At 40.5% G+C, this 26,535-nt stretch overlaps 1 protein-coding gene across 4 annotated transcripts in view; it reads left to right on the top strand.

Annotated features, from left to right (window-relative positions):
* TTC23 (tetratricopeptide repeat domain 23) overlaps positions 1-26,535 on the top strand; it is a 119,603-nt gene that overhangs the window by 53,472 nt on the left and 39,596 nt on the right. For all 4 annotated transcript variants that reach the window (XM_050799815.1, XM_050799817.1, XM_050799818.1 and 1 more), the window contains one exon: positions 2,242-2,419. In XM_050799815.1, coding sequence (XP_050655772.1) covers positions 2,242-2,419 — 178 coding nt within the window. The remainder of the gene's footprint in view (positions 1-2,241; positions 2,420-26,535) is intronic.

The following is a 26,535-nucleotide window of genomic DNA, read 5'->3' on the forward strand; positions in this document are numbered from 1 at the left end:
TGGCGTGAACCCGGGAGGCGGAGCTTGCAGTGAGCTGAGATCCGGCCACTGCACTCCAGCCTGGGCGGCAGAGCGAGACTCCGTCTCAAAAAAAAAAAAAAAAAAAAAAAAAAAAAAAAAAAAAAGCCCAGATAATAAATATTTCAGATATTGTAGGCCATATGGTCTCTGTGGCAACCAATGAACTGTGTCATATTTCAAAAGCAGCCATGGATGATATGTAAATGAATAGGCATGGCATTGTGCCAATAAAACTTTATTTATAAAAACAGCAGATTTGGCCCTCACACCATAATTTGCTGACCCCCATTTTTAGTTATTTAAGCTTTGTCTACCACAGAATCTAAGTATTTGGCTAAGTGATTTCTTACCAACCATATGTTTCAGAGACTCTATCACCAAAGGTTCTAATGGGTTTTCTCTTCAAATATAAAGTATGATATTTACAAAACTAAGGATTACCCATTACATTCTAAGCTCCTTCAGCATCAGGAAGGAAGCCCACAGAAAGGATGCCCAGTATTACTGGGTCACCTATTAATCTTTTTCCTTCCCAGATTAAAGTTTCTACAAGCTACAGCCCTCCTTAGTCCCTGAATTCTTCCTGTGTTTTTAAACCTCTTCACAATTATAGAAGGTATCCAGATTCATAAACTGTTCACTCAGCATTTTATTCCACTGTGGCCATCTGGACCACAGATCCAAAAAGTATCTTTACTTCCAGCAGTTAATTCCTTTGGAGAGCAAAAATAGGTGTGAAAAATACCCAGTGGTTGAGTTGAAAATAATACCTTTTTTTTGGTAGTCTTTTAGTTTTCCCTTGGGCAGCTTGGGAATCACAAGGCCTTTTGATATTAAAAGTTCTAGTGTGGAGGGCAACATAGGAGGGATTATAAATTTTGCACATAAAATTTTTCCATGAAAGAAAAGGTTCCTAATAGTCTTAACAAATATTCTGGAGAAGATTATTTTTAAATATGTGCTGTGTTTGCTAAAAAATATGTAGGCATACATTTTTTATATGAGAGATTCTTATTCTAAGAAGGTATAGAAATATTTTCCCACTGCCACCTTTACTTATAATTTCTAAATTAGCATTTTTATGATATAAAAGTAACACATTTTCATAGAAGAAAATTTGGGATATTTAGAAAAGCACAAACAAGAAATGTAAAATTACAGTCTAACAGCTTAGAGGTAAGTATTGCTAACATAGCAATGGCTTTTGCCATCTTTCTGTGCATATGTGTACACGCAGATTAGATATAAAGTTTTCACATGCATGAGATGATATACAGAATATTTTGGAGCCTGATTTTTCACTGAAGTATATAGAATGGGTAAACTTCTGTGTCAATAAATATGGATCAGCACTAATTTTCATGGCTACATGGCATTCCACAGTATAGACGTACTTACTGTAACCTGCTTGCATAGTCTCCTATTGGTGCATTTTAAGTGCTTTGGACTTTTCCACCATTATAGAGAATACTAAGATAAATGTTCTTGTATATATATCTTCTTGCCCTGCCAGAGTATCACTTCAAGATAAATTCCTAGAATTGGAATTAGCAAAATTGTATGTGTATATGTGTACATATATGTGTATGATTTGATATAAAAAAGTTTATGTCCAAACTATATTCTCCTCAGCAGTTAATGAGAGTGTTTCACATCCTCCCCAGTACTGGGAAATTTCTAAAATTTCTCAACAGATCAGTTATTATCATCTCAGCATCCCTTCCTTGATGATTGCTATCATTGTTTTGTGAAGCTCCTTCAGCAATTGTTTTGTGAAGCAACGAAGCCCACAGAAAGGAAGCCCAGTATTACTGGGTCGCCTATTAATCTTTTTCCTTCCCAGATTATACCTACCTATATAGCACTTACTATGTATTAGAGGTTATTCTAGGTGTTTTATGAATGTCAATTAATTTAATCTTCATAATAACCCAATGAAGTGTGGGCACTGTTATCCTTAACTCACAAATGAGGAAACTGAGTGACTGGAAGGTCATACATCTAGTCAGTGGTGAAGCCAAGACTTGAACCTTCCTGGTGATTCCAGAGCCCATTTTCTTAACCACCGTGCCCAGCTGGTTCTTGGAGGAAAAGCTTAGTTAGCAAGGAAACTAACCTGGACACCAGGGATCAAAGAGTCACATCCCAACTACCAGCTCACCTATATTTTCAGTATTTTCTATTTTAATTATTAAATAAAATAATTCCTTTGTTTTTTAGGGTGTGTCAAGGTCAGAAAAAATCAAAAGAAGCTTTGTCCCACTATCAAGCAGCTTTGGAATATGTTGAGATCAGTAAAGGTGAAAAAAGTCATGAGTGTGTACCCATATTGAGAGAATTAGCAGGTGTAGAGCAAGCCCTGGGACTCCACGATGTATCCATTAACCACTTCCTCCAGGTAAGCTACAATGTCCTGGCTACCAAAGCTGTTCTAGACCCAATGCTTTTCATAGACACAAGTGGCACAGCCGCTCTGAAAATGTCTGGCTTTGTCATTTGCTATAGATAAGGACAATACTTGGCCTAGAGTAGACACTCAACAAGGGTGTTCTTATCAGATGGCCACGTGGGCAAGTGCTGATACTGGTCCCCTGTTAGTAGCTGCACAGACCACAAACAGCCTGAGATGCCCTAAAGGTGGTTTCTTTATCTTTTAATATTTATTTAGAGAGTATGTTACCAAACTGATAAGGACTCCTTTTTTCTACATTCTAAAGTCTTCACCTGAAGCCACTTGGAGTTTTATCTGTTAGCTGCTAGTCTACTTTATAAGATTCCTCAGTGAGTGTGTCCATCAGAGTTCTCCAGAGAAATAGACCAATAGCATATGTACACACAAACACACACACACACACACACACACACAGAGACAGAGATTTTTTTGTTGTTGTTTTTGATTTTTTTTTTTTTTTTTTTTTGAGAGACACAGTTTCATCATGTTGCCCAGGCTGGTTTCAAACTCCTGGGTTCAAGTGATCCTCCTGCCTCAGCCTCCCAAAGTGCTGGGATTACAGGCATGAGCCACCAGGTCCGGTCTCTCTTAAGGAACTGACCCATGCAATTTAGGGGCTGGTAAGTCTGGAATCCACAGGACAGGCCGTCAGTCTGGAAACTCAGGAAGGATTTCTGTGTTGCAGTCTTGAAGCAGAATTTCTTCTAGAAACCTCAGTTTTTCACTCTAGGTCTTCAACTGATTAGATGAGGGCCACCGATATTATCCATCTCCTTTAAAATCAATTGATTGTGAATATTAATCACATCTACAAAATACTGTGTATTCACTGCAACACCTAGACTAGTGTTTGACCAAACAATCTGGCCCCATAGCCTAGCCAAGTTCACATGTAAAATTAACCATAATAGTGAGTTTTATGTCTTTATATTGTATCATGCCAAAGATACTTTTAAAAAAGTTTTTCTCATAATTTTTTCCTGTAAAAGTTTTAAGATACAGACCAATCTATTCTTGTTATTTGAAATGAGATACAGTGACAAGGTCCTGAGAGTATTTCATTAATATTTCTTATTGTAATTTGTCTGACAATTTATACTCCTACTCACAGTTTGTTAGAGTGCCCCTTTTTCTCACTTTATCTAGATTGTCTCTTTTAATCATGATTACCACCCCGTGACACATTATTATTTCCCATCTATAGATAAGGAAGCCAAGAATTAGAGAGGTTGAGTGATATGCCCAGGAGTACACACCCAATAAATGGCATGCTCTCTTTCAAAACCAGTACTTTTTAGAAAGATTGTTCTGGCTGATTTGTAGAGAATGGATTGGGGAAGTTGCGCCAACCATAGAACTGGACCACTTAGGAAGCTACTGAGGTAGCCAAACGTAAGAATGATGGTAGCTTGAACTAGGGTGAAGATAGTGGGGATGAAGAGAAGTAGATGGATGTAGGAAAGATTTAGGAGGCAGAATTGATAGGACATAGAGATTGATTGGATGTGGGGGAGAGAAGGAAGGGAAGAGTCATGGATGACTCCCAGGTTTCTGGCATGGACTGCTGAGTAGATGTTTGTGCCGTTTCTACCAGGGAACTGGTGTGTGACTGGGTGATGGAGAGATGGCAAGCTGTGTTTTAGATGATGAGTTTGAGATGCCTGTGAGGCATACAAGTGGAAATGACAATAGGCAGTTAGATAATCGGGGCTGGTGCTCAGAATATAGGTCAGAAAGTTATCCCCTTACACGTAGTGATTGCCCTGGGAGAGGATGAGATCACCTAGGGAGAGTTGATGGAGGGAGAAAAGAACCAATAACAGATTCTTGAGAAATTTCAGTATTCACGACTGAAGTAAAGAAGGATTACCTAGCAAATGAAACAGAGAAAGATTGCCAGGAAAACAGGGAGGAAAAGGAAAAATGAAAGTGGTGTCCTCTGTCCCTTTCTTTTCTTTTCTTCTTTTTCTTTTTTTTTTTTTTTTTTTTTTTTTTTTGAGTGGAGTCTCGCTCTGTTGCCCAGGCTGAAGTGCAGGTGCGATCTGGGTTCACTGCAACCTCCACCTCCTGGGTTTAAGCGATTCTCCTGCCTCAGCCTCCCGAGTAGCTGGGATTACAGGTGCCCACCACCATGCCCGGCTAATGTTTGTATTTTTAGTAGAGACGATGTTTTACCATGTTGGCCAGGCTGGTTGTGAACTCCTGACTCCATCTCCTGACCTTGTGATCCACCCACCTTGGCCTCCCAAAGTGCTGGGATTACAGACGTAAGCCACTGCGCCTGGCCTCCCTCCTTTTTGATACCTTTCACTGTTTTGGAGGACATGGAATTCCAGAGAGGATAAATAAGTTTGTAAAGAGCTTAGCACAGTACCTGATACATAGTGCTAAATTTGGATGTTTTTAATTTTCTCTTTCCTTTTATGTTATTTTTTTTTCTTTTTCTTTCATTGATGACTTTGTTGAGGTGAATACTGGGGTGATGATTAGAACAGAAACCAGACCAGGCACTGTGGTTCACACCTGTAATCCCAGCACTTTGGGAGGCCAAGGCAGGCGGATCATAAGGTCAGGAGATCAAGACCATCCTGGCTAACACAGTGAAACCCGTCTCTACTAAAAATACAAAAAATTAGCCGGGCATGATGGTGGGAGCCTGTAGTCCCAGCTACTCGGGAGGCTGAGGCAGGAGAATGGCATGAGCCTGGGAGGCGGAGCTTGCAGTGAGCTGAGATTGCACCACTGCACTCCAGCCTGGACAACAGAGCAAGACTCCATCTCAAAAACAAAACAAAACAAAAGAACAGAAACCAGATTATATAGCAGGTGAGATGTGAGAGACCAAAGATAGCAAGTATAGTTGGCAGTTACAAAAAGTACTGAGATGTTTTTGGGGGAAGACAAGCCTAGACAAGAGGGCAGAGCACGTGGTAAGGTCTGAAGGTTAGACAAAGCTTGACACATTCAGGGAGCTATAAGAAGCTCCCTCTGCCTGGGCAGTGGGAATGGCAAAGGCAGTAGACGGGTATCGTTTAGGTAGATGTTGAAAGTCATATTAAGGAATTTGAGCTTCCTCTTAAGGGCAGATGAAGGTTTTCAGGCAGGGAGATGGGCATCATCAGATTATCATTCTGGAGGGACCACTCTGCGGTATGGAGAATGGACTGGATGGTGGTGAGATAAGCAGGGGGATAACTCACAGATGATGACTGCAGCAGTTCAGGTTGGGGGTGAGACAGCCCATACTCACGTGGTGCTGGTGAAAATGGAGAGGCATGGACAGATCTGAGAGATATGTGGGGAGTAGATGTGACAGGCCTGGGGGTTATGCAGATCTCGAGGAGGAGTCCAGCTTTACATCAGGTTTCTGGCCTAGGTCACTGTGGCTCATGGCAACATTTACTTAGCATAGGAACACTGGCAGGTTTACAATTTTTTGTTAGTATCAATAACTGTAAATATTCTTATACAAAAACCTTTTATAGTTTCTTGAATTATTTCCGGGGGTAAATGTCCAGAAATTAAACTAGTAGGAGGAAGTTCATATGGATTCATATTAACATTCTGCCACAGAATTGTTTTTGATGTACCTTGCCACCAGCAGTTTTTTTTTTTTTGTTCTTAAATGAAGCAGTTTTGTACCAACCATGCCAGCTTTTTACATTATTTTACTCTCATTTTACAGAATAGAGTCTCAAATTTACTTTAATTTTTTTTCTTAACCCATATCTCTCAAACTTTTTTTTTTCTTTCTTTTTTTTTTGAGACAGAGTCTCACTCTGGAGTGCAGTGGCACGATCTTGGCTCTCTGCAACCTTCGCCTCCTGGGTTCAAGGGATTCTCCTACCTCAGCCTCCCGAGTAGCTGGGATTACAGACATGCGCCACCGTGCCCGGCTATTTTGTATTTGTAGTAGAGACAGGGTTTCACCATGTTGGCCAGGCTGGTCTCGAACTCCTGAACTCAAGAGATCCCCCCGCCTCAGCCTCCCAACAAACTTTTTAATAGGCTTTTTTCTTTTAAGCAGTTTTAGGTTCACAGCAAAATTGAGTGGCATGTACAAAGATATAGCCCCTGCCTGCCACCCCCATGCATACCCTCCCTCACTAGAGTCATACATTTGTTATAATTGATGAGCCTACATTGACACATCATTATCACCTAAAGTCCATAGTTTACATTCAGGTTCACTCTTGGCATTGTACATGCTATGGGTTTGCACAAACTTACAGCATCATGTATTTACTATTATAGTATCACATAGAGTGGCTTCACTGCCCTAAAAATCTTCCATGCTCTGCCTGTTCATCTCTCCTTCCCCTTAAACTCTGGCAACAACTAGTTTTGTAAGAAACCACCAAACTGCCTTCCAAAATGGCTATACCATTTACATTCCCACCAGCAATGAATGAGAGTTTCTGCCGCTCCATATCCTTGATATCCATCAAGTATCCAAGCCAGTACTTATGTTTTCAGTGTCCTGGATTTAGGCCAGTCTAATGGGTGTGTAGTGGTATCTCATGGTTCTTTTAATTTGTATTTCCCTGGTGATATATGATGTGGGGCATCTTTCCATGGGCTTGTCATCTGTATATCTTCTTTGGTGAGATGTCAAAGTTACTGGCCCATTTTTAAAATAAATTTGTTTATTTTCTTATTGTTGAGTTTTTAAGAGTTCTTTGTATATTTGGGATAACAGTCCTTAATTCAATATGTCTTTTGTAAGATTTTCTACCAGTCTGTGGCTTTTAATTCTCTTGACAATGTCTTTTGCAGAGCAGAAATTTTTAATTTTAATGAAATCCAGCTTATCATTTCTGTCATTCATGGATTGTGCCTTTGGTGATACATCTAAAAAGTCATCACCAAGTCCAAGGTCATCTAAATTTTCTCCTGTGTCATGTTCTAGAAGTTTTATAGTTTTATAGTGTTGTTTTGTTTTGGTTTTGGTTTTTTTGTTTTTGTTTTTGTTTTGAGATGGAGTTTCACTCTTGTTTCCCAGGCCAGAGTGCGGTGGTGCAATCTCGTCTCACCAACCTCCGCCTCCCAGATTCAAGCGTTTGTCTTGCCTTATCCTCCCTAGTAGCTGGGATTACAGGCATGTGCCACCATGCCCGGCTCATTTTGTATTTTTAGTAGAGGCAGGGTTTCTTGGTGTTGGTCAGGCTGGCCTTGACCTCCCAACCTCAGGTGATCCACCTACCTCCCAAAGTGCTGGGATTACAGGTGTGAGCCACTGCGCCCAACTAGTTTTTATTTTACATTTAGGTCTATAACACATTTTTAGTTTTTTTTTGTGAAGGGTGTAAGGTCTGTGTCTGAATTCTTTTTTTTTTTTTCTTTGCACGTAGATGTCCAATTTTTCCAGCATGGTTTGTTGAAATAACTATCTTTTCTTCATTGTATTGCCTTTGCTCCTTTGCTGAAAATCAGTGGACTATATTTATGTGTGTCTATTTCTGGGCTCTCTATTCTGTTCCATGATCTCTGTCTCTTCTTTTGCCACTACCACACTGTCTTAATTATTGTAGCTTTATTGTAAGTCTTCAAGTTGGGTAGTATCAGCCCTCCAATTTTGTTCTTTTCCTTCCATATTTCATTGGCTATTCTGGATCTTTTGCCTCTGCATACAAACTTTAGAATCAGTTTGTCAATATCCACAAAATAACTTCCTGGGATTTTTATTAGGATTGCATTGAATCTGGATATAAAGTTGGGAAGAATTCACATCTTGACAACATTGAGTCTTCCTATCCAATTTCTAAAAGTTGTTCTCTAAATTTTTCATGACTAAATCCAGATCTATCCTCAACATCTCAGCTATCAGTTTCTAAAGTTCAAAACTTTAATAGAATTTTAAAACTTTCTTCTTTTTCTTTTTTTTTTTTTCTTTTTTTTTTTGAGACAGAGTCTTGCTGTTGCTACCCAGGCTGGAGTGCAGTAGCATGATCTCAGCTCACTGCAATCTCCACCTCCCAGGTTCAAGTAATTCTCCTGCGTCAGCCTCCCAAGTAGCTGGGATTACAGGCCCCCGCCACCACGCCCAACTAATTTTTGTGTCTTTGAGTAGAGATGGGGTTTCATCATGTTGGCCAGGATGGTCTTGAACTCTTGACCTTAAGTGATATGACTGCCTCAGCGTCCCAAAGTTCTTGGATTATAGGTGTGAGCCACTGTGCCCAGCACAAACTTTAAAACTTTCAAAAGTTCAAAAAAAAGGTCTCAGCTACAAGTTTCTCAAGTTCATGGAAAGACTTCAGTGATTGTGTTAGTCCATTGTCATGCTGCTGATAAAGACATACCCAAGACTGGGCAATTTACAAAAGAAAGAGGTTTAATTGGACTGACAGTTCCACGTGGCTGGGGAAGCCTCACAATCATGGCAGAAGGCAAGGAGGAGCAAGTCATGTCATATGTGGATGGCAGCAGGCAAACAGATTGGTCAGGGAAACTCCCCCTTATGATCCTGTCAGATCTCATGAGACTTACTCACTATCACAAGAACAGCATGGGAAAGACCCACCCCCATGATTCAATTATCTCCCACCGGATCCCTCCCACAACACGTGGGAATTATGGGAACTACAACATGAGATTTGAGTGGAGTCACAGAGCCAAACCATATCATTGTGCCCCTGGCCTCTCCAAAATCTAGTATCTTCACATTTCAAAACCAATCATGCCTTCCCAGCAGTCCTCCAAAGTCTCACCTCATTTCAGCATTAGCTCAAAAGTCCACGGTCCAAAGTCTTAATCAGAGACAAGGCAAGTCCCGTCTGCCTATGAGCCTGTAAAGTCAAAAAGCAAGTTAGTTTCTAGATACAGGTATTAGGTAAGTATAGCCATTCCAAATGGGAGAAATTGGCCAAAACAAAGGGGCTACAAACCCTGTGCAAGTCTGAAATCCAACAGGGCAGTCAAATCTTAACGCTCCAAAATGATCTCCTATGACTCCATGTCTCACATCCAGGTGGTCACGCTGATGCAAGAGGTAGGTTCCCATAGTCTTGGGCAGCTCCGCCCCTGTGGCTTTGCAGGGTACAACCTCCCTCCTGGCTGCCTTTACAGGTTGACGATGAGTGTCTGCAGCTTTTCCAGGCACATGGTGCAAACTGTCAATGGATCTACTATTCTGGGGTCTGGATAACGGTGGTCCTATTCTCACAGCTCTACTAGGCAGTGCCCCATTAGGGACTCTGTGTGGGGGCTCCCACCCCCCATTTCCCTTCTGCACTGCCCTAGCAGAAGTTCTTCATGAGGACCCCACCCCTAAAGTAAACTTCTGCCTGGGCAGCCAGGCATTTCTATACATCTTCTGAAATCTAGGCAGAAGTTCCCAAACCTCAATTCATGACTTCTGTGCACTCACTGGCTCAACACCACATGGAAGCTGCCAAGGCTTCAGGCTTGCACCCTCTGAAGCCACAGCCCAAACTCTATGTCGGCCCGTTTCAGCCAAGGCTGGAGCAGCTGGGACACAGGGCGTCAAGTTCCTAGGCTGCACACAGCATGGGGACCCCAGGCCCAGCCCGTGAAACCACTTTTTCCTCCTAAGCCTCCAGGCCTGTGATGGGAGGGACTGCTGCAAAGGTCTCTGACATGCCCTGGAGACATCTTCCCCATTGTCTTGGTGATTAAAATTCACTCCTCATTACCTGCAGCTAGTTTGAATTTCTCCTCAGAAAATAGGATTTTCTTTTCTATTGCATTGTCAGGCTGCAAATTTTCCAAACTTTCATGCTGTCTTTCCCTTTTGAAACTGAATACCTTTAACAGCACCTAACTCACATCTTGAATGCTTTGCTGCTTAGAAATTTCTTCCACCAGATACCCTAAATCATCTCTCTCAAGTTCAAAGTTCCACAAATCTCTAGGACAAGGGCAAAATGCTGCCAATCTCTTTGCTAAACCATAACAAGAATCACCTTTGCTCCAATTCCCAACAAGTTCCTCATCTCCATCTGAGACCACCTCAGCCTGGACCATATTGTCCATATCACTATCAGGCTTTTGGTCAAAGCCATTCAACAAGTCTCTAGGAAGTTCCAAAGTTTCCTACATTTTCCTGTCTTCTTCTGAGCCCTCCAAACTGTTCCAACCTCTGCCTGTTTCCCAGTTCCAAAGTCATCTCCACCTTTTCGGGTATCTTTTCACAGCACCCCTCTCTGCTGTATTTACTGTATTAGTCCATTTTCATGCTGCTGATAAAGACATATCGGAGACTGGGCAATTTACAAAAGAAAGAAGTTTAATTGGACCTACAGTTCCACGTGGCTGGGGAAGCCTCACAATCATGGCAGAAGGCAAGGAGGAGCAAGTCACGTCTTATGTGGATGGCAGCAGGCAAAGAGAGAGATTGGGCAGGGAAAGTCCTCCTTATAATACCATCAAATCTTGTGAGACTTAGTCACTATCACGAGAACAGCAGGGAAGACACAGAGCCAAACCATATAAGTGATAATATGCACATAGTCATCCAGCAAGGGCCATTTCTCCTGACAAAATTCACTGAACTGAAAGATGGCCTCCAAGAGCCAACACTAACAGTATGCATTCAAAGATTTGAGTTTGGTTTAGGGAAGCATTCCCCACGCTGTGTTCCATAGGGTACTAGCATATCATAAGAGTTCACAGGTCTTCCTAGAAAAAAGTGTTTGTGGTTAAATAAAATTGAAAGGTATTAAGTTGAAATCAAACACATTTACTTATGGCTTTATAGTGCATTAAATATGCCAATTTGGATTATGAATCAAGAGTAGGTCTAATGAGTCTGTGAGATACTAGTGTCCCCAGGCCACAGTTTAGCTTAGAGGAAGAAATGTAGGCTAGGCACGGTAGCTTATGCCTGTAGTCCCAGCACTTTGGAAGGCCAAGGCAGGCAGATCGCTTGGGCTGAAGAGTCGAGACCAGCCTGGGCAGCATGGCAAAACCTTGTCTCTACAAAAAAAAAAAATAGAAAAATTAGCCACACATGATGATGCACACCTGTAGTCCCAGCTACTCAGGTGACTGAGGTGGGAGGATCGCTTGTGCCTGGGAGACCGAGGCTAGAGTGAGCCAAGATTGCATCACTGCACTCCAACCTGGATGCCACTGCACTTCACCCTGTCTCAAAAAAAAAAAAAAAAAAAAAAAAAAATATATAAATGTCTAAAAGTAGGAATCAGCAAAGGGATTCAAATATGCATGCGGCATGTAGGTTTTATCACTCCCAGGAGTCCTTAGCACTTTGGAAATGGGAAGTGAGTTATGTAGTGCCTTTCATTTGCAGCACCCTGATTCACCACCATTGTAACGTATTTTGCCACATTTGTTTTCTCTATTTATCTATATAGACATACATACAAACATACACACATATATATACACAGACAAATGTACTCAGATAATTGTTTATATTTTTTAATCATTTGAAAATATGTTCAATATATCATGTCCTTTTATCCCTGAATACTTCAGTGTATATTTTATAAGAACAAGGAAATTAGCCAGGCGGGGTGGTGCACACCTCTAATTCCAGCTACTTGATAGGCTGAGGCAGGAGAATCGCTTGAACCCAAGAGGTGGAGGTTGCAGTGAGCCAAGATCACGCCACTGCACTCCAGCCTAGGAAAAAAAAAAAAAGATATGTAACCACAATATAGCTATCAAAGCCAGGAATTTTATTTACTTATTTATTTATTTTTTAGACAGGTCTTGCTTGTCACCCAGGCTGGAGTGTAGTGGCGCAAACACAGCTCACTGCAGCCTCGCCCTCCCAGGTCAAGCAATCCTCCCGCTTCAGCCCTTTAAGTCACTGGGACTATAGGCGTGCACTGCCACACCCAGCCAATTTTTACATATTATTTTCACCACGTTGCCCAGGCTGGTTTCAAACTCCTGGGCTCAAGCAGTCCACCCGCTTCAGCCTCCCAAAGTGCTGGGATTACAGGCATGAACCACTTACTCCTGGCTTTTCAGGGAATTTTGAACATTGATCATATTCCATTTTGTCCATTGTCCCAATTAGGCCCTTTATGGCAATTCTTTTTCCTCCAATGCAGGATCCACTCCAGGATCATGTATTATAGTTAGTTGTCATAGCTCTTCTCTCCTTTAATCTAGAATAGTTTCTCATTCAGTTTGTTTCTTATGACATTGAAATTTTTGAAGAATATAAGGCAGCTGTTTTATAAACTGTTCCTTGGTTTGGGTTTGTCTGATGTTTCCTCATGAGTGAAGCATGCCAAGCTAGAATACTACAAAGGGATATTGTACCTTCTTGTGGTATTTCATTCAGAGGCACATGAAATCCATCTGTCCTTTTCTGGTGATATTAATTTTTATCACCCATGCATGGTGGTGTACAGTTTCTTCACTATATAGTAACTGTTTTTTCCCTTGCAGCTAATAAGCATCTTTAAAGACACATTTTAAGATTATGTACATATCTTGCTTCTCACATAAATTTTCCCTCTGGGTTTAACACATCTATTGATGAATCTTTCCTGAACCAGTCATAACTGTGGTGGTTGTAAAATAATTATTTTCCATTCTACCATTTTATCCACACTTATCAGTTGGCATTCTGCTGTTAGGAATGTCCCTCTCTTTCCCTACCAAGTTATTTATTTGTTATTAGTATGTTTGCTTTTTTTCATATAACAGTATATCTGGAAACCTTCATACTATGAACTTTATAGCAGTTCATAGAAATCTCCCTTACTTGTAGAGATGTATAATAATACATTTTATGTATGTACTGTGGGCTTTTTCCAAATAGTTTCCACTTTGGGGCATTTAGATAGGTTTTAATATTTTGAAATTATTTTTGTATTGTTGGAGTTGTATCTTCAGAGAAAATTCCTAGGCGTGGGACACTAGGCTGAAGGGAGTATATATTGGTAGTTTTATTTACTACAAAACTTAATTGGTAAGTTTGTCTTATTGGAATTCTACTACTGTATTGCCAAATTGCCTTTTAATTAAGCTTGTATCGTTTGTATTTCCATTAGCAGTGTATGATAGTGCCAATTTCCCCACAACCTGTTTCAGCAAAGTACACTGTCAAGCTTTTGAGTTAATTCCAATTTGATGAGTGAGAAATGTCGTCTCAGGATAGTTTTAATTTGCATTTATATTTTTTAAAAAGGAGTTGAACATCTTTTCATATGTTTAAGTGACTTTCATGTATTTTTTGTCAATTATCTTTTTTGTGAAATATTCCTATCATTTCACCATTTTTAAATAGAAGCTTTGGTTCAGTTTTCTTAACTGCTAGAAATCCTTTATCTCTTATACATATTGCCCCTTTATTTATGAGATATGTTGTAAATATTTTTACCCAATTTATTTTTTAAAATTTTGCTCATGGTGTTTTTTGAGAAAATTTGTATACCACAAAATTTACCCATTTAAAATGTACAATGTGGTGGTTTTATTATATTCACAGAGTTTTGTAACCATTACCACTATCTAATTCCAGAGTATTTTCAAGAAATTCCATACTCATTGGCAGTCATTCCTCCCTCTTCCCCCATATCCTGGCAACCATCAATTTATTTTCTATTTCTATGGATTTTTCTATTCTAGACATTCCATATAAACAGAATCATACAGTATATGGTCTTTTGTTTCTGACTTCTTTCATTTAGCATAATATGTCCAAGGTTCATCTATGTTTAGCATGTATCAGTTCTTCATTCCTTTTCATGGTGGAATAATATTCCATTATACAGATTCACCTCATTTTTTTATCCATTCATCAGTAGATGGACATTTGGGTTGCTTCCAGTTTTTGGCTATTATGAATAATACTGCTGTGAACATTCATATACAATTTTTTGTATGGACATATGTTTTTATTTCTCTTGGGTATAAGGCTACAAGTGGAATTGCTGAATCATATGGTAACTCTACATTTAACTTTTCAAGGAACTACTGTGCTATTTTCCAAAGCAGCCTCACTATTTTACATTCCCACCAACAATTTATGAAAGTTCCAATATCTCCACATCCTCACCAAGACTTCTTAGTATCTGTCATTTTTAATTTCAGTCATTGTAGTGCGTATGAAGTGATACCTCATTGTGGCTTTTTATTAGAATTTCCCTAATGACTAATGACGTAGCACATCTTTTCATAAGCTTATTGGCCATTTGTATATCTTCCTGGGAGAAATGTCTATGGAAAATCTTTGCATATTTTTAATAGGGTTGTTTGTCTTTTTATTGTTGACTAATAATAGTTATTTACATATTCTGGATACTAGATACTAGAGCCTTATCTGTGAGGTGTTTCCCAATCTGTGGGTTGTCTTTTGACTTTTTTATAGTGTCCTTTGAAGCACAAAAGTTTTTCATTTTGATTGTCCAACTTGTCTATGGTTTTGTTTGTTTGTTTGTGTGGGTTTTTTGTTTGTTTGTTTGTTTTTTGCTTGTGCTTTTGGCATCACATCTCAGAAATCATTCCCTAATCCAAGGTCATGAAGGCTTACATCTATGTTTTCTTCTAAGAGTTTGTATAATTTTTAGCTCTTACACGTGGGTCTTTGATTCATTTTGAGTTAATTTTTATATATGGTGTGAGATATAGGGGTCCAACTTCCTTTTTTGAGGGAGTGTGGGGGGAAGTGGCTATCCCAATTGTCCTAGCACTATTTATTGAAAGGACTATTCTTTCACCATCAAATTATCTTGGGACCCTTGTCAAAATAAATTGGCCATAAATGTAAGGGTTTATTTCTAGATTCTCAATTCTGTCCATTGATCTATGTGTTTATCCTTATGCCAGTATCACATTGTCTTAATTAGTGTTGTTTTGTTGTAAGTTTTGAAATCAGTGCAAATCTCTAATTTTGTTCTTCTTTTTTAAGATTCTTTTGGCTATTCTGGATCCTTTGAATTTTTATGTGAATTTTAGGATCAGCTTGTCAATTTCTGCAAAAAAACAAAACAAAAAAACACCAGGATTTTGGTAGGGATTACATTGAATCTGTATCACAATTTGGGAAGTATTGACATCTTAACAATATTAAGTCTTTCAATCATTGAACATGGGATATCTATTTACTTAGCTCTTCTTTCATGTCATTCAACCATGTTTTGTAGTTTTTAGAGTATAAGCTTTGTACTTCTTTTGGTAAATTTATTCCTAAGTATTTTATTATTTTTCATGCTATTACAAATGGAAGCATTTAAAATTTCATTTTCTGATTATTCATGTATAGAAATACATGGTTTTTTATGTTTATCTTGTATCCTGCAACCTTGCTGAACTCATTTATTAGTGCTATTTCTGCTTTTGGCCACACAAGTTTTCTAAATGTGTTCAAATTTTCAACCTTTCCTGTGACCCTAAGTTAGAAGGATTTCCCTGTATCCAGGTTATAGTGGAATTCACTCATTTTTATAATACTTATGAAGTTCGATAGGTGACTTTTGCTGTTGTTTATTCTTGAGGTTAAAAAATATTAGAGAGTGTTTTAAAACTAATTGCAGATTATTAAAGAAATACCTTGGTGAAATGAAAATAATACTGAATTTGAAGTAAAAAAAATCTGGGTTGGAGTTCAGACTATTCTGTTTATCAGCTGTTTGATTGTAGGCAAGTCATTTAGCTCCTTAAAAAAATAACCTACAAAATATTCCATCCACTTCATAGAACTACTCAAAGGTTCAAAATGGAAAGTGCTTTGTGAACTATTAGGCCTTCTGCCAGTATAAGCTACTTTTATTTCTTAACAGTAATTATTAAACATTTTTCAATCCTTCTCTTTCCTTTAGGAGATTTACCTTAGATACAGAAAGGTGCAGTAAGGCCACAGCCCTCGAAGGGGACCCATGTATAAAAGCCGTTTATTAAGTATACACAAAGAGGTTTTGTTATTTTTTCCCTGTTGTTTTTCACCCTTCATTCCTCTGGAGTGACAGAAATACCCAGAGAGAAAAGACCTTTTATTTCCTGTAAAATACAGAAAAGTTCCAAAGCATTTTAGGGATTAGCTCATTAAAATGGAGAAAAATAAACCAAGTCCTGGAGAGCCAACACAAAGAAGGCAGCAGTCCCAGGGTCTGATGAAAGAGCCGTCATCTACCTCATCCCTCCCTCTACCGCAGGGGTCCGGAAGAAAACATTGGAAATGTGATTGTTTCTGAAACTCCTCATGGCAGATTTTGGCAATAAAACCTTATTTTCCTATCCAAAAGAAAAATCACAGGGTTCTCCTTATGTGAGTGAGAGTATGTTTATGGGTGTGTATAAATTAACACACCCATAACAGTCCTAGCTTGGGTTGCTTTTTCCCATCTCTCACTTGAATTGCATATCCCTCTTTTCAGTTTCCAGGGTAGCTCTGCCAGTCAGGAGTTCCCAAATTTAGGGTATTTTGACTTGCAAAGTATAATGAAATCATTAAATTCATCAGTTGCTCAACTGACAGCTTTGGAGCCAGAAAATCTAGCTTTGGGTCTCAGCCTGGACAACTTACTGGCCTTGGTCAGGCCAGGGGTGATGGCTGCTGAGTGCTCCCACATGGCTCCTGGCAGGTGCAGAGTTCTCAGCTAATGGCAGTGCCTCTGATTGGCTCTTAGTAGTTGCTGTGCACTTGCTATAAATATGCAATCAATTTATTGTAAATAATCAGAATAATGCTATTTTTAATTTTAAACATTTCTGAAAATATTAATACTAGCCTTCTGTTTAGAATTAGGAAAGATGTAGAATGCAGTTATATTAGTCCATTCTCACACTGCTATAAGGAAATACCCAAGACTGGATAATTTATGAAGAAAAGAGGTTTAATTGACTCACAGTTTTGCATGACTGGGGAGGCCTCAGGAAACTTACAATCATGACAAAAGGCTCCTGTTCACAGAACAGCAGGAGAGAGAATGAGAGCCAGCAGGGGAAATGCCAGACACTTATAAAACCATCAGATCTCATGAGAACTCATTCACCATCATGAGAACAGCATGGGGGAAACCACTCCCACGATTTAATTACCTCCCACAGGTCCCTCCCATGACACGTAGGCATTGTGGGATTACAATGCAAGGTGAGATTTGGGTGGGGACACAAAGCCAAACCATATCATTTTGCCTGTGGCCTCTCCCGTATCTCATGTCTTCACATTTCAAAACATAGTCATGGCCTTCCAACAGTCCCCCAAAGTCTTAACTCATTCCAATGTTAACCCAAAAGTCCAAGTCCAAAGTCTCATCTGAGACAAGGCAAGTCCCCTCCACCTATGAGCCTGTAAAATCAAAAGCAAGTTAGTTACTTCCTAGATGCAGTGGGAGTATAGACATTGGGTAAATACACCCATTCCAAATGGGAGAAATTGGCTAAAACAAAGGGGCTACAGACCCCGTGCAAGTCCAAAATCCAATAAGGTAGTAATTAAACCTTAAAGTTCCAAAATGATCTCCTTTGACTCCATGTCTCACATCCAGGTCATACTCATGCAAGAGATGAGCTCCAGGGCCTTCAGCAGGGTACAGCCCCCCTCTTGGCTGCTTCCATGGGCTGGCATCAAGTGTCTGTGGCTTTTGCAGAGCACAGTGCAAGCTGTCAGTGGACCTACAATTCTGGGGTCTGGAGGACCGTGGCCCTTTTCTCACAGCTCCACTAGGCAGTGCCCAGTGGAGACTCTGTGTAGGGGCTTCCATCCCACATTTCCCTTCCACACTGCCCTAGCAGAGGTTCTCTGTGCATGCTTCGTCCCTGCAGCACACTTCTGCCTGGACACCCAGGCATTTCCATACATCTTCTGAAATCTAGGCAGAGGTTCCCAAACCTCAGTTCTTGACTTCTGTGTAGCCGCAGGCTCAACACCTCATGGAAGCTACCAAGGCTTGGGGCTTGCACCCTCTGAAGCCACACCCAAGCTGTACCTTGGCCCCTTCTAGCCATGGCTGGAGCAGAAAGCAAGGTACCAAGTCCCTAGGCTGCACACAGCGGGGGGGTCCTGGGCCCACAAAATCGTTTTTCCTACTATCTCAGGGCCTGTGATGAGGGGGGCTGCTGTGAAGGTCTCTGGCATGCCCTGGAGACATTTTCCCCATTGTTTTGGTGATTAACATTCAGCTCCTCGTTACTTATGCAAATTTCTGCAGACAGCTTGAATTTCTCCCCAGAAAATGGGTTTTTCTTTTCTACTGCATTGTCAGGCTGCAAATTTTCCAAACTTTATGCTCTGTTGCTTCTTGAATGCTTTGCTGCTTAGAAATTTCTTCCACCAGGCCAGGAGCAATGGCTCATGCCTGTAATCCATAACTTTGGGAGACCGAGGCAGGTGGATCACGAGGTCAAGAGATCAAGACCATCCTGGCCAACACGGTGAAACCCCTTGTCTACTAAAAAAAAAATATATATGTACAAAAAGTTAGCCAGGCCTGGCAGCACGTGCCGGTAGTCCCAGCTACTCAGGAGGCTGAGGTAGGAGAATCGCTTGAACCCAGGAGGCAGAGGTTGCAGTGAACCGAGATTGCACCACTGCACTCCAGCCTGGGTGACAGAGCGAGACTCTGTCTCAAAAAAAAAAAAAAAGAAAGAAAGAAATTTCTTCCACCAGATACCGAAAATCATTTCTCTCAAGTTAGTTCCACAGATCTCTAGGGCAGGGCCAAAAAGCCACCAGTCTCTTTCCTAAAGCGTAGCAAGAATGACCTTTACTCCAGTTCCCAGCAAGTTCCTCATCTCCATCTGAGACCACCTCAGCCTGGACTTCACTGTCCTTATCACTATCAGCATTTCGGCCAAAGCCATTCCACAAGTCTTTAGGAGGTTCCAAACTTTTCCACATCTTCCTGTCTTCTGAGTTCTCCAAACTTTTCCAACCTCTGCCCATTACCCAGTTCCAAAGTCGCTTCCACATTCTCTGGTATCTTATAGCAATGCCCCGTTCTACTGGTACCAATTTACTGTATTAGTCCATTTTCATACTATTTCACTTATTGTTTCATATTGTTTCACTATAAAAATTTTCTAAGAATAACATCAATCCAAGTGCCACAATGGGGAAGATTACTGTTTGTTTGGTTTTTTTTAAGTAATAACTACTTTTTCTAAAAATGATACATGCTCTTTGTTTTTTAAAAATCAAGCTATATAGGAAAGATCAAATATATGCCACCAGTCACCTCAGACCTCCTGGCCCAGAAATAGCCAGTATTGACACTTGCTGAACAATTTTTCTCTGCATATATACAGATGAGTATACATTAGGAGACAGAAGAGAAAAAGAGAAAGGAAGAAAGTGATAAATTTGACAGAGTAAAAATGAAAAGCTACTCTGTGATAATATATCATAAAGTCAAAACATAAATGTCAAAGAGAAGAAAATATAGAAGGAGTTCTTTAAAAATCTGGATAAAAAAGACAACTCAGTAGAAACATGCACAAGACAGGAACATACAGTTTACAGAAGAGGAAACATAAATGACCAATAACCATACAAAAATAATCCTCGGACTCCCTCGTAATTAAAGAAATGCAATTTAGCTGTCTGGCCATTGTGGCTGGAGCCCAGTATGGGTCATAGGAGATGAAGCTAAGAGCAGCATGTGGCTGGGTTATGATTGTGCATTTGTGCGTGTGTGTGTGTGTGTGTGAGAGAGAGAGAGAGAGAGAGTTCTCAGCCTCACTCGTAATTAAAGAAATGCAATTTAGCTGTCTGGCCATTGTGGCTGGAGCCCAGTATGGGTCATAGGAGATGAAGCTAAGAGTGGCGCGTGGCTGGGTTATGATTGTGTGTGTGTGTGTGTGTGTGTGTGTGTGTGTGTGTGTGTGAGAGAGAGAGAGAGAGAGAGATTAATTTCTGGAATAATACAGGAAACTGATTAGCTGTAAGGCTGAGAATGGGGAGAAAAAGAGGGTGAGGCAGGTAGAAGGGGGAAGGAGTATTTTTTTAATTTCAATTGTTTATTCTTTTCTACCACTTAAAATTTTTGAAGATTATATGCAGGTAATACTCTTATCATTTAAAAATCTAATGAAGTTTTAAGAAAACACATACTTGCAACCAAACAAAGAAAATATAAGCCCTGAGGTATCTATTTTGTTGCTAATGCTTATACAGAGTAGTGCTTTTTCTCCCCAGCTCTTTGGAGGAGCTAAAATTGACAACTGGAGAGCTGCCACTGAGGACTTTCTCTGACTATTAAAAGAAACTAGCTTAGTCCAGGGCCCTCAGAACTCAGTTTTCCAATGCTCTCTGCTCCCAGTGACTTCCTGTTCATCTAATCCCCCAGGGATTCCCAGCTCCATCTTTTTCTTAGCCAAGGTTCACCAGCTGCCCCAGCCTCCAAGGTGTGTGTAGCCACAAAAGGCTTCCCTGCTGGGCAGAGATGGGAGAGGGAAGGAAATGGCAACCTGGGGCTGCAATGTGACCCTGTCTTGCGTAAGGGTGTCAGCTCAAATTTGAAGAGTGAAATGACCAGTTTTGGCAGGATGAGAAGGAAAGCTATGCAGCTTCACAACTAGTCAGTTATAAAAGAAACAGCAAGCTCACACCTCCAATGACAAGTGGACTTGAACTTCTGTTGAATTAAGGCACAAACTTGAAACCAAGCAGACTCATAGACTCTTGGTGGACGGCACCATAACATCTTCTCTAACCACCATCTGCTGCTTTTCTCTCCTTTATGGCATCCCTCTAAAGCATTTAGAAGCTGCTAAGGCATCCACATGTTAGCACCTCACTCTTCCATCTAGGCAGCCCACTGCATTTCCAGACAGTCTACTCTTTCACAACCTCTTTCTCTGACCATTAAATAGCTCTTCATTACATTGATTAGAAAATGATCTTTCTGTAACTTCTACCCTCTCAATAACCAAGTGTTAGACTAGAAAAGTATGCAGTTGGGAATTATAGGCCTTAGTCTGAATCTCTGTTCTGCCACTGACCCACAATGTGACCTTCAACCAGTAGCCTAATATCCTGGAGGCTTAATTTCCCCTTCTGTAAATTGGGCTGTTCACATCACTTTCAATGGTCATTTTGAGACTGAGTGAACCTGTGAGTGGTAAACTTCACTTAGTACCACACATGGCAGAAGAAGATGCTGAATCGGTGTCAGTTCCTTCCTTCCCTGTGTCCCTCCATTGCTCGCCCTCAGCTGTACAAAGAGATCCTGGCTGTGACTAAGTTGAAGAATTCTATTGTCTCCTCCCTGAGTGTTCTCATCTCCAGAGTAAATACATCCAGGCTAAGTCCACAAATGTACCTTGATCTTCTTGTGTACTTACTCTCTACTTTGCTGTAGGAGAGATTTTGCTCTGTCACTGAACCCCTAATTATTGCAGAGTGGGGGGAAAATATATTTCCCTCACCCCCAAGACCAAGACCCACCCCATCCCCAAGAGCTGGGATTCTACACTCAGACTCCTCCCAGGGTTTGAAGTTGAGTGTTCAGATGATGGGGTCTGCCTGCAGAAATAGAAGTATCTCTCATCCTTTTCACTAGTCATCAAGCTTTCTCTTTAGGAAATATTACACATTTTACAAATCCAAGGGGACAGGCCCAGTTAGATAAAAGTCTGCCAGTCTGGCTCTGGCTGCATCTATTGACAGCTTGATTGGCACTGAGGAATCTGTGGTTTCCCCCCAAACACACACACAAGGCACCAGGATGGAACAGCTGCTCTGTGCCTTGGCAGGGGTTGAGGTCCTTGGTCTTGGGGATGAGTTTGTTTGTTTTTTCTTAATTAATGACCTTGTTCAATGTGGGATATTAGAGGTTTTTTGTTTGTTTTTAACCCAGTCCAACATGCCAGCACCCCAAGGGATTTGGGGATATTAAACATTCCTCCTCAGCTTCAAGATGACAGTTGATAAATGTAACCATAAGATACTAAAAAGAACAAAGGACATGAGGGGAAATGGAAGCCCTGGGGAGATTAATAAATCATGAGGAGAAGGAGTGAGTGTGGTCAAACTATGGAGCCCCCGCGAGGCCCATTACTTGATCTCTTGCAAAAATCCAGGAGATGCAAGCAGGATGCCTATAATTCTGTTAACTGTGATTCCTAGTCCTTAAATGCTCTCAGATGCATGTAACAGGGTATTTATATTCCCTTAGCAAATGAAGCATTGTTCGCAATTGTGAACAATGGTTGAGTTTGGAAAGACAGTGTAGTCTAATCACTAGCTTTGTCAACATCCTTTGTACTCACTCCCTAAGGAAGCCTTACTGCCCAGCATGTGCTGTGGTTCTCAATCTGTGTCACCCTGAGCCCTCATGTTCCATGGAGGTTCTGGGGCAGCCAGCTGGGAGCAGGTAGTCAGACTTCCAGGCCCCATCCACCTACTTCTGTGAGAGCAGCTGTTCTACTCTTTCCTGCTGTGTATATTAGAGAACCACAGAAGATTTTGTTTGGGTTCTTCTGCCCCAAAAAAGAAACTTGAAAATCAGTGGTGCCGTGATGTTTGCCTCCTTTTACTCAGTTGCTTCTTTCACTCAGTGGTATGTTTTTGAAATATAACCATGTTAACATATGTAGATGGAGTTCAATCAAGAACTTGTAGAATAAACCACAATATGTTCATTCCCCTGCTGATAGATATTTAGGTGGTTCCCCATTTTTTACCATCTCAATTAATGCATCAGTGGAGGGCATTTTCAACACAGGCAATGGGTGGTGCCCATTAAGCTGAAGAAGAAGGGAAGGACAGCAGGAGGGGTGGATGACTAGTGAGAATGTCAGGGGGCAGTGGAGTAGATGTGCATGGATGCAGCAGATCCAGGGCCTCCCAAGAGTCAAAATGGGTCTGTGAGCTGGAGGATCCAGTGGTAGCACAGAGTGGGCGATGATGAGGTCTGGAGTGTGACCCGGGGACTGGGCAGCTGAGAGTAACGAGGAAAGTAAGTCTGTTAGAAACCTGAGAGGCCAAGGTGTTAGCTGGGTCGTTTGCTGGACATTTCCATTTGGTCCTTCAGCTACACTCTGCATCCTTCGCAGCCCTATTCTGTGCCCCAGAGGCTGACCTTTAATTACCATCTCAGTGCCCTTTCCCTCAGACTGAGAGGTACACAGCCTGGACCAGGGACAACATGGAGACAGAGCATCCATTCCTCCAGCCCCTCCCTTCAAGGTCCCTGCAGGTCAGCTGCGTCTCTACTGAAACTCACTGCTCATTTCCCTACAATTCTTCTTTCTGGGTATAGCAAATGCCCCCAGCACCTTGTCTTGGGACCCAACACACTCACCTTGGATTTCCTCCATGCCAGGAATCATTTTATTGACCTCTTTTCCTCTATTAACCTGTTTACATGTGCCATCTCTTTCTTGCCTGATTGAGTACAGGCCAATCTCATGGATACTGAAATCTTGGGAAATGATGACAAGAGTAAGGGTAGATAGGAAGTTAGTTAGCTGGGTGCAAAAACCTAATGAGGGGTGGTGGTGTCTGTAAATCTGCATAAAATGCAAACTATCCTACATTTTTGTAATTCACATGTGAGCGCCTTTAAAACTAAAATTCCTGCCTAATTTTTAGGGGGAATTCCTAGTGTTAGCACAATATCTGGCATGTAGAAAGCATTTAAAAATGAAAATAAGTTGAATTGAATAGGAATGAATTAAATTAAATAGAATTAAATTGAATTTTACTGAATAAATGAGATGCTAATTTTGCTCATTTTAGACATCATGGGTGCCCCCATCAAATCCCCTTCCCTCTAGCTTATGGTTTTTAAAAGCTTCATGAACATCAAATAAATTACATTAGGGATTGAGTTTCTGAAGTGAATAATGAATAATAAATGTTTGCTTATGTTAGCATCTCATGTAGAAAAATATTTAAGTCATGAAAATTTTGTGATAAATTCAAATCCCTTTAAGCTTTCAGGACCCACTTTCTTTTTTTATTTTTTGAGACAGTCTTGCTCTGTCACCCAAGCTGGAGTGCAGTACAGGATCACTGCTCACTGCAATCTTGATCTCCCAGGATCAAGTGATCTTCCCACCTCAGTGTCCTGCGTAGCTGGGACTACAGGTGTATGGCACCACCCCTGGCTAATTTTTTTTTTTATTTTTTAGTAGAGACAGGGTCTCACTATGTTGCCCAGGCTAGTCTCAAAACTCCTGAGCTCAAGTGATCCTCCTGCCTCAGCCTCCCAAGGTGCTGAGATAGGCATGAGCCAGCGCACCCAGCCTGACTCACTTTCTTGATATTGTGTGTATTTTGCTCTTGGAAAACTTTGCTTTCTGTCTCCATGGCAAAAAAACAACTTACAGTGGTTTCAGAACATGTAATTATTCATTTGAAAATAATTTTGTTAGACACATATCTATTAACATTTTCTTCAATTTATAATACTGAATAGGAAGAAACAAAATATAAAATCTTTCTTGTTTTAGTTTTAATCTAAAATACTATATGTCTTTGCATCATATGAGTTAAAGCTTTTCTGGCATTACACAGTGATTGTTCTCTTCAAATAACAGATCGTAGAGATAGTAGGGGAAAAACAAAGTAAACATGGCTCAATTTGCATTTGGTGTTCTTTTGGAGGGGGTGAGTATTTCCTCTCTTTTTTCCTTTCTCCAAACACTACACAAGTAATAATTTGACTCTATCCCTGTGGCTCCTATTGTCTATACATACATGAAGTTGAATTTCATAGTGCCCGTTATTTGAAAAACATTTCAAGTCAGAGCTTAAGACTGGGCCTTTCATGCCAAATCAAGGACAGTGGCTAATTTGGGGTTGCCAAAATCACATATTCAATTTATATTAGATAATAAGAAAAGTTGCTTTAAAGCAAAGGGTATTGTTGGCACTTATGAATAAGAAATTCTGATTATTCTAATACAGCAATAAAAATTATTACCTACAATCTTATTTTGGAGTAGCCCCATCATAAAAATTCCGGAGCCAGTAGCTCGGCAGGTTTTAGCATGTGACAAGTAAGGTGACAGTCTAGAGTCGAAGATTCTATCTCCACCCTGATTATAGTCTCAGAAATGTATTCAGCTGGTCATAAGAGGAGGAAGGACTGCATGGTCCAGACTAGAATGCTCAACTGGGATGACTCGATCTCCTGTGCCAGCTCCCGTGGATGAATCACAGCTCCTGAGGACCGAATCGGGGTTCCCTGGGGAGTGTGCTGGCATCAGTTAGTGATGTCTCCCACCACTGGCTAGGATCGGAGGAATGGCAGCACTCAGGACATGATAGAAACAGCAGAATTTGAAGTTAGAGGATCAGGGTCAGACTCTTATCTCTATCTCTTATTAGCTGTGAGATATCGTACTCACCCATTCAGCAATCTTAGTTTTGTCATGTATAAAATGATGATAACAATTATCAAGAAAATTAAAATTGGTATCACAAATAAAAAAGAATTAAAGTGCAGCTTACATCTTATGAATTGCTAGTGTATTTTGCCTATCCCAACCTAGTGTTTTCCTTTTTTAAACTCATAGCATTTTATCTTTTTGTGTGTATGTGTGTGTGTGACAGGGTCTTGCTCTGTCACCCAGGCTGAAGTGCAGTGGCATAATCATACCTCATTGCAGCCTCAACCTCCTGGGCTCAAAGCAATTCACCCACTTTAGCCCTCCCAAGTAGCTGGGACTACAGGCACATGACACCATACCCGGCTAATTTTTGTATTTTTTGTAGAGACAGGGTTTCACCATGTTGCCCAGGCTGATCTTAAACTCCTGAGCTCTAGCTATCTACCAGCCTCAGCCCCCCAAAGTGCTGGGAGTACAGTTGTGAGCCACCATGCCTGGCCTACTCATGGCATTTTAGTATTCTGTCACTCTTTTGGCAATTAATTGTGAACTACCTACTGACTCACATTAGTGTATTATCTTACTTCACCATATTTTATTTTTTGTACTGCCCACACTTTCTAGCCCATGCCTGTCCTATAGTAGGCGATCCTAAGTATGAATGAATGTAAACAAGTTACTAATAGTATTTTAAAACTCAAATGCTGACAGGGAGATGAGTAGTTACTTTTTATTTGAAAGCATGTATTTTTCATGTTATTTGAAAGGATTATTGTGATTTTATGTTCATAAGATCATAGTTTTTTGTTTGTTGTTTAAAAACTATTTTTTTTTTTTTT

The sequence above is a fragment of the Macaca thibetana genome, chromosome 7 (genome assembly GCF_024542745.1).
Source record: "Macaca thibetana thibetana isolate TM-01 chromosome 7, ASM2454274v1, whole genome shotgun sequence".
NCBI lineage: Eukaryota > Metazoa > Chordata > Mammalia > Primates > Cercopithecidae > Macaca > Macaca thibetana.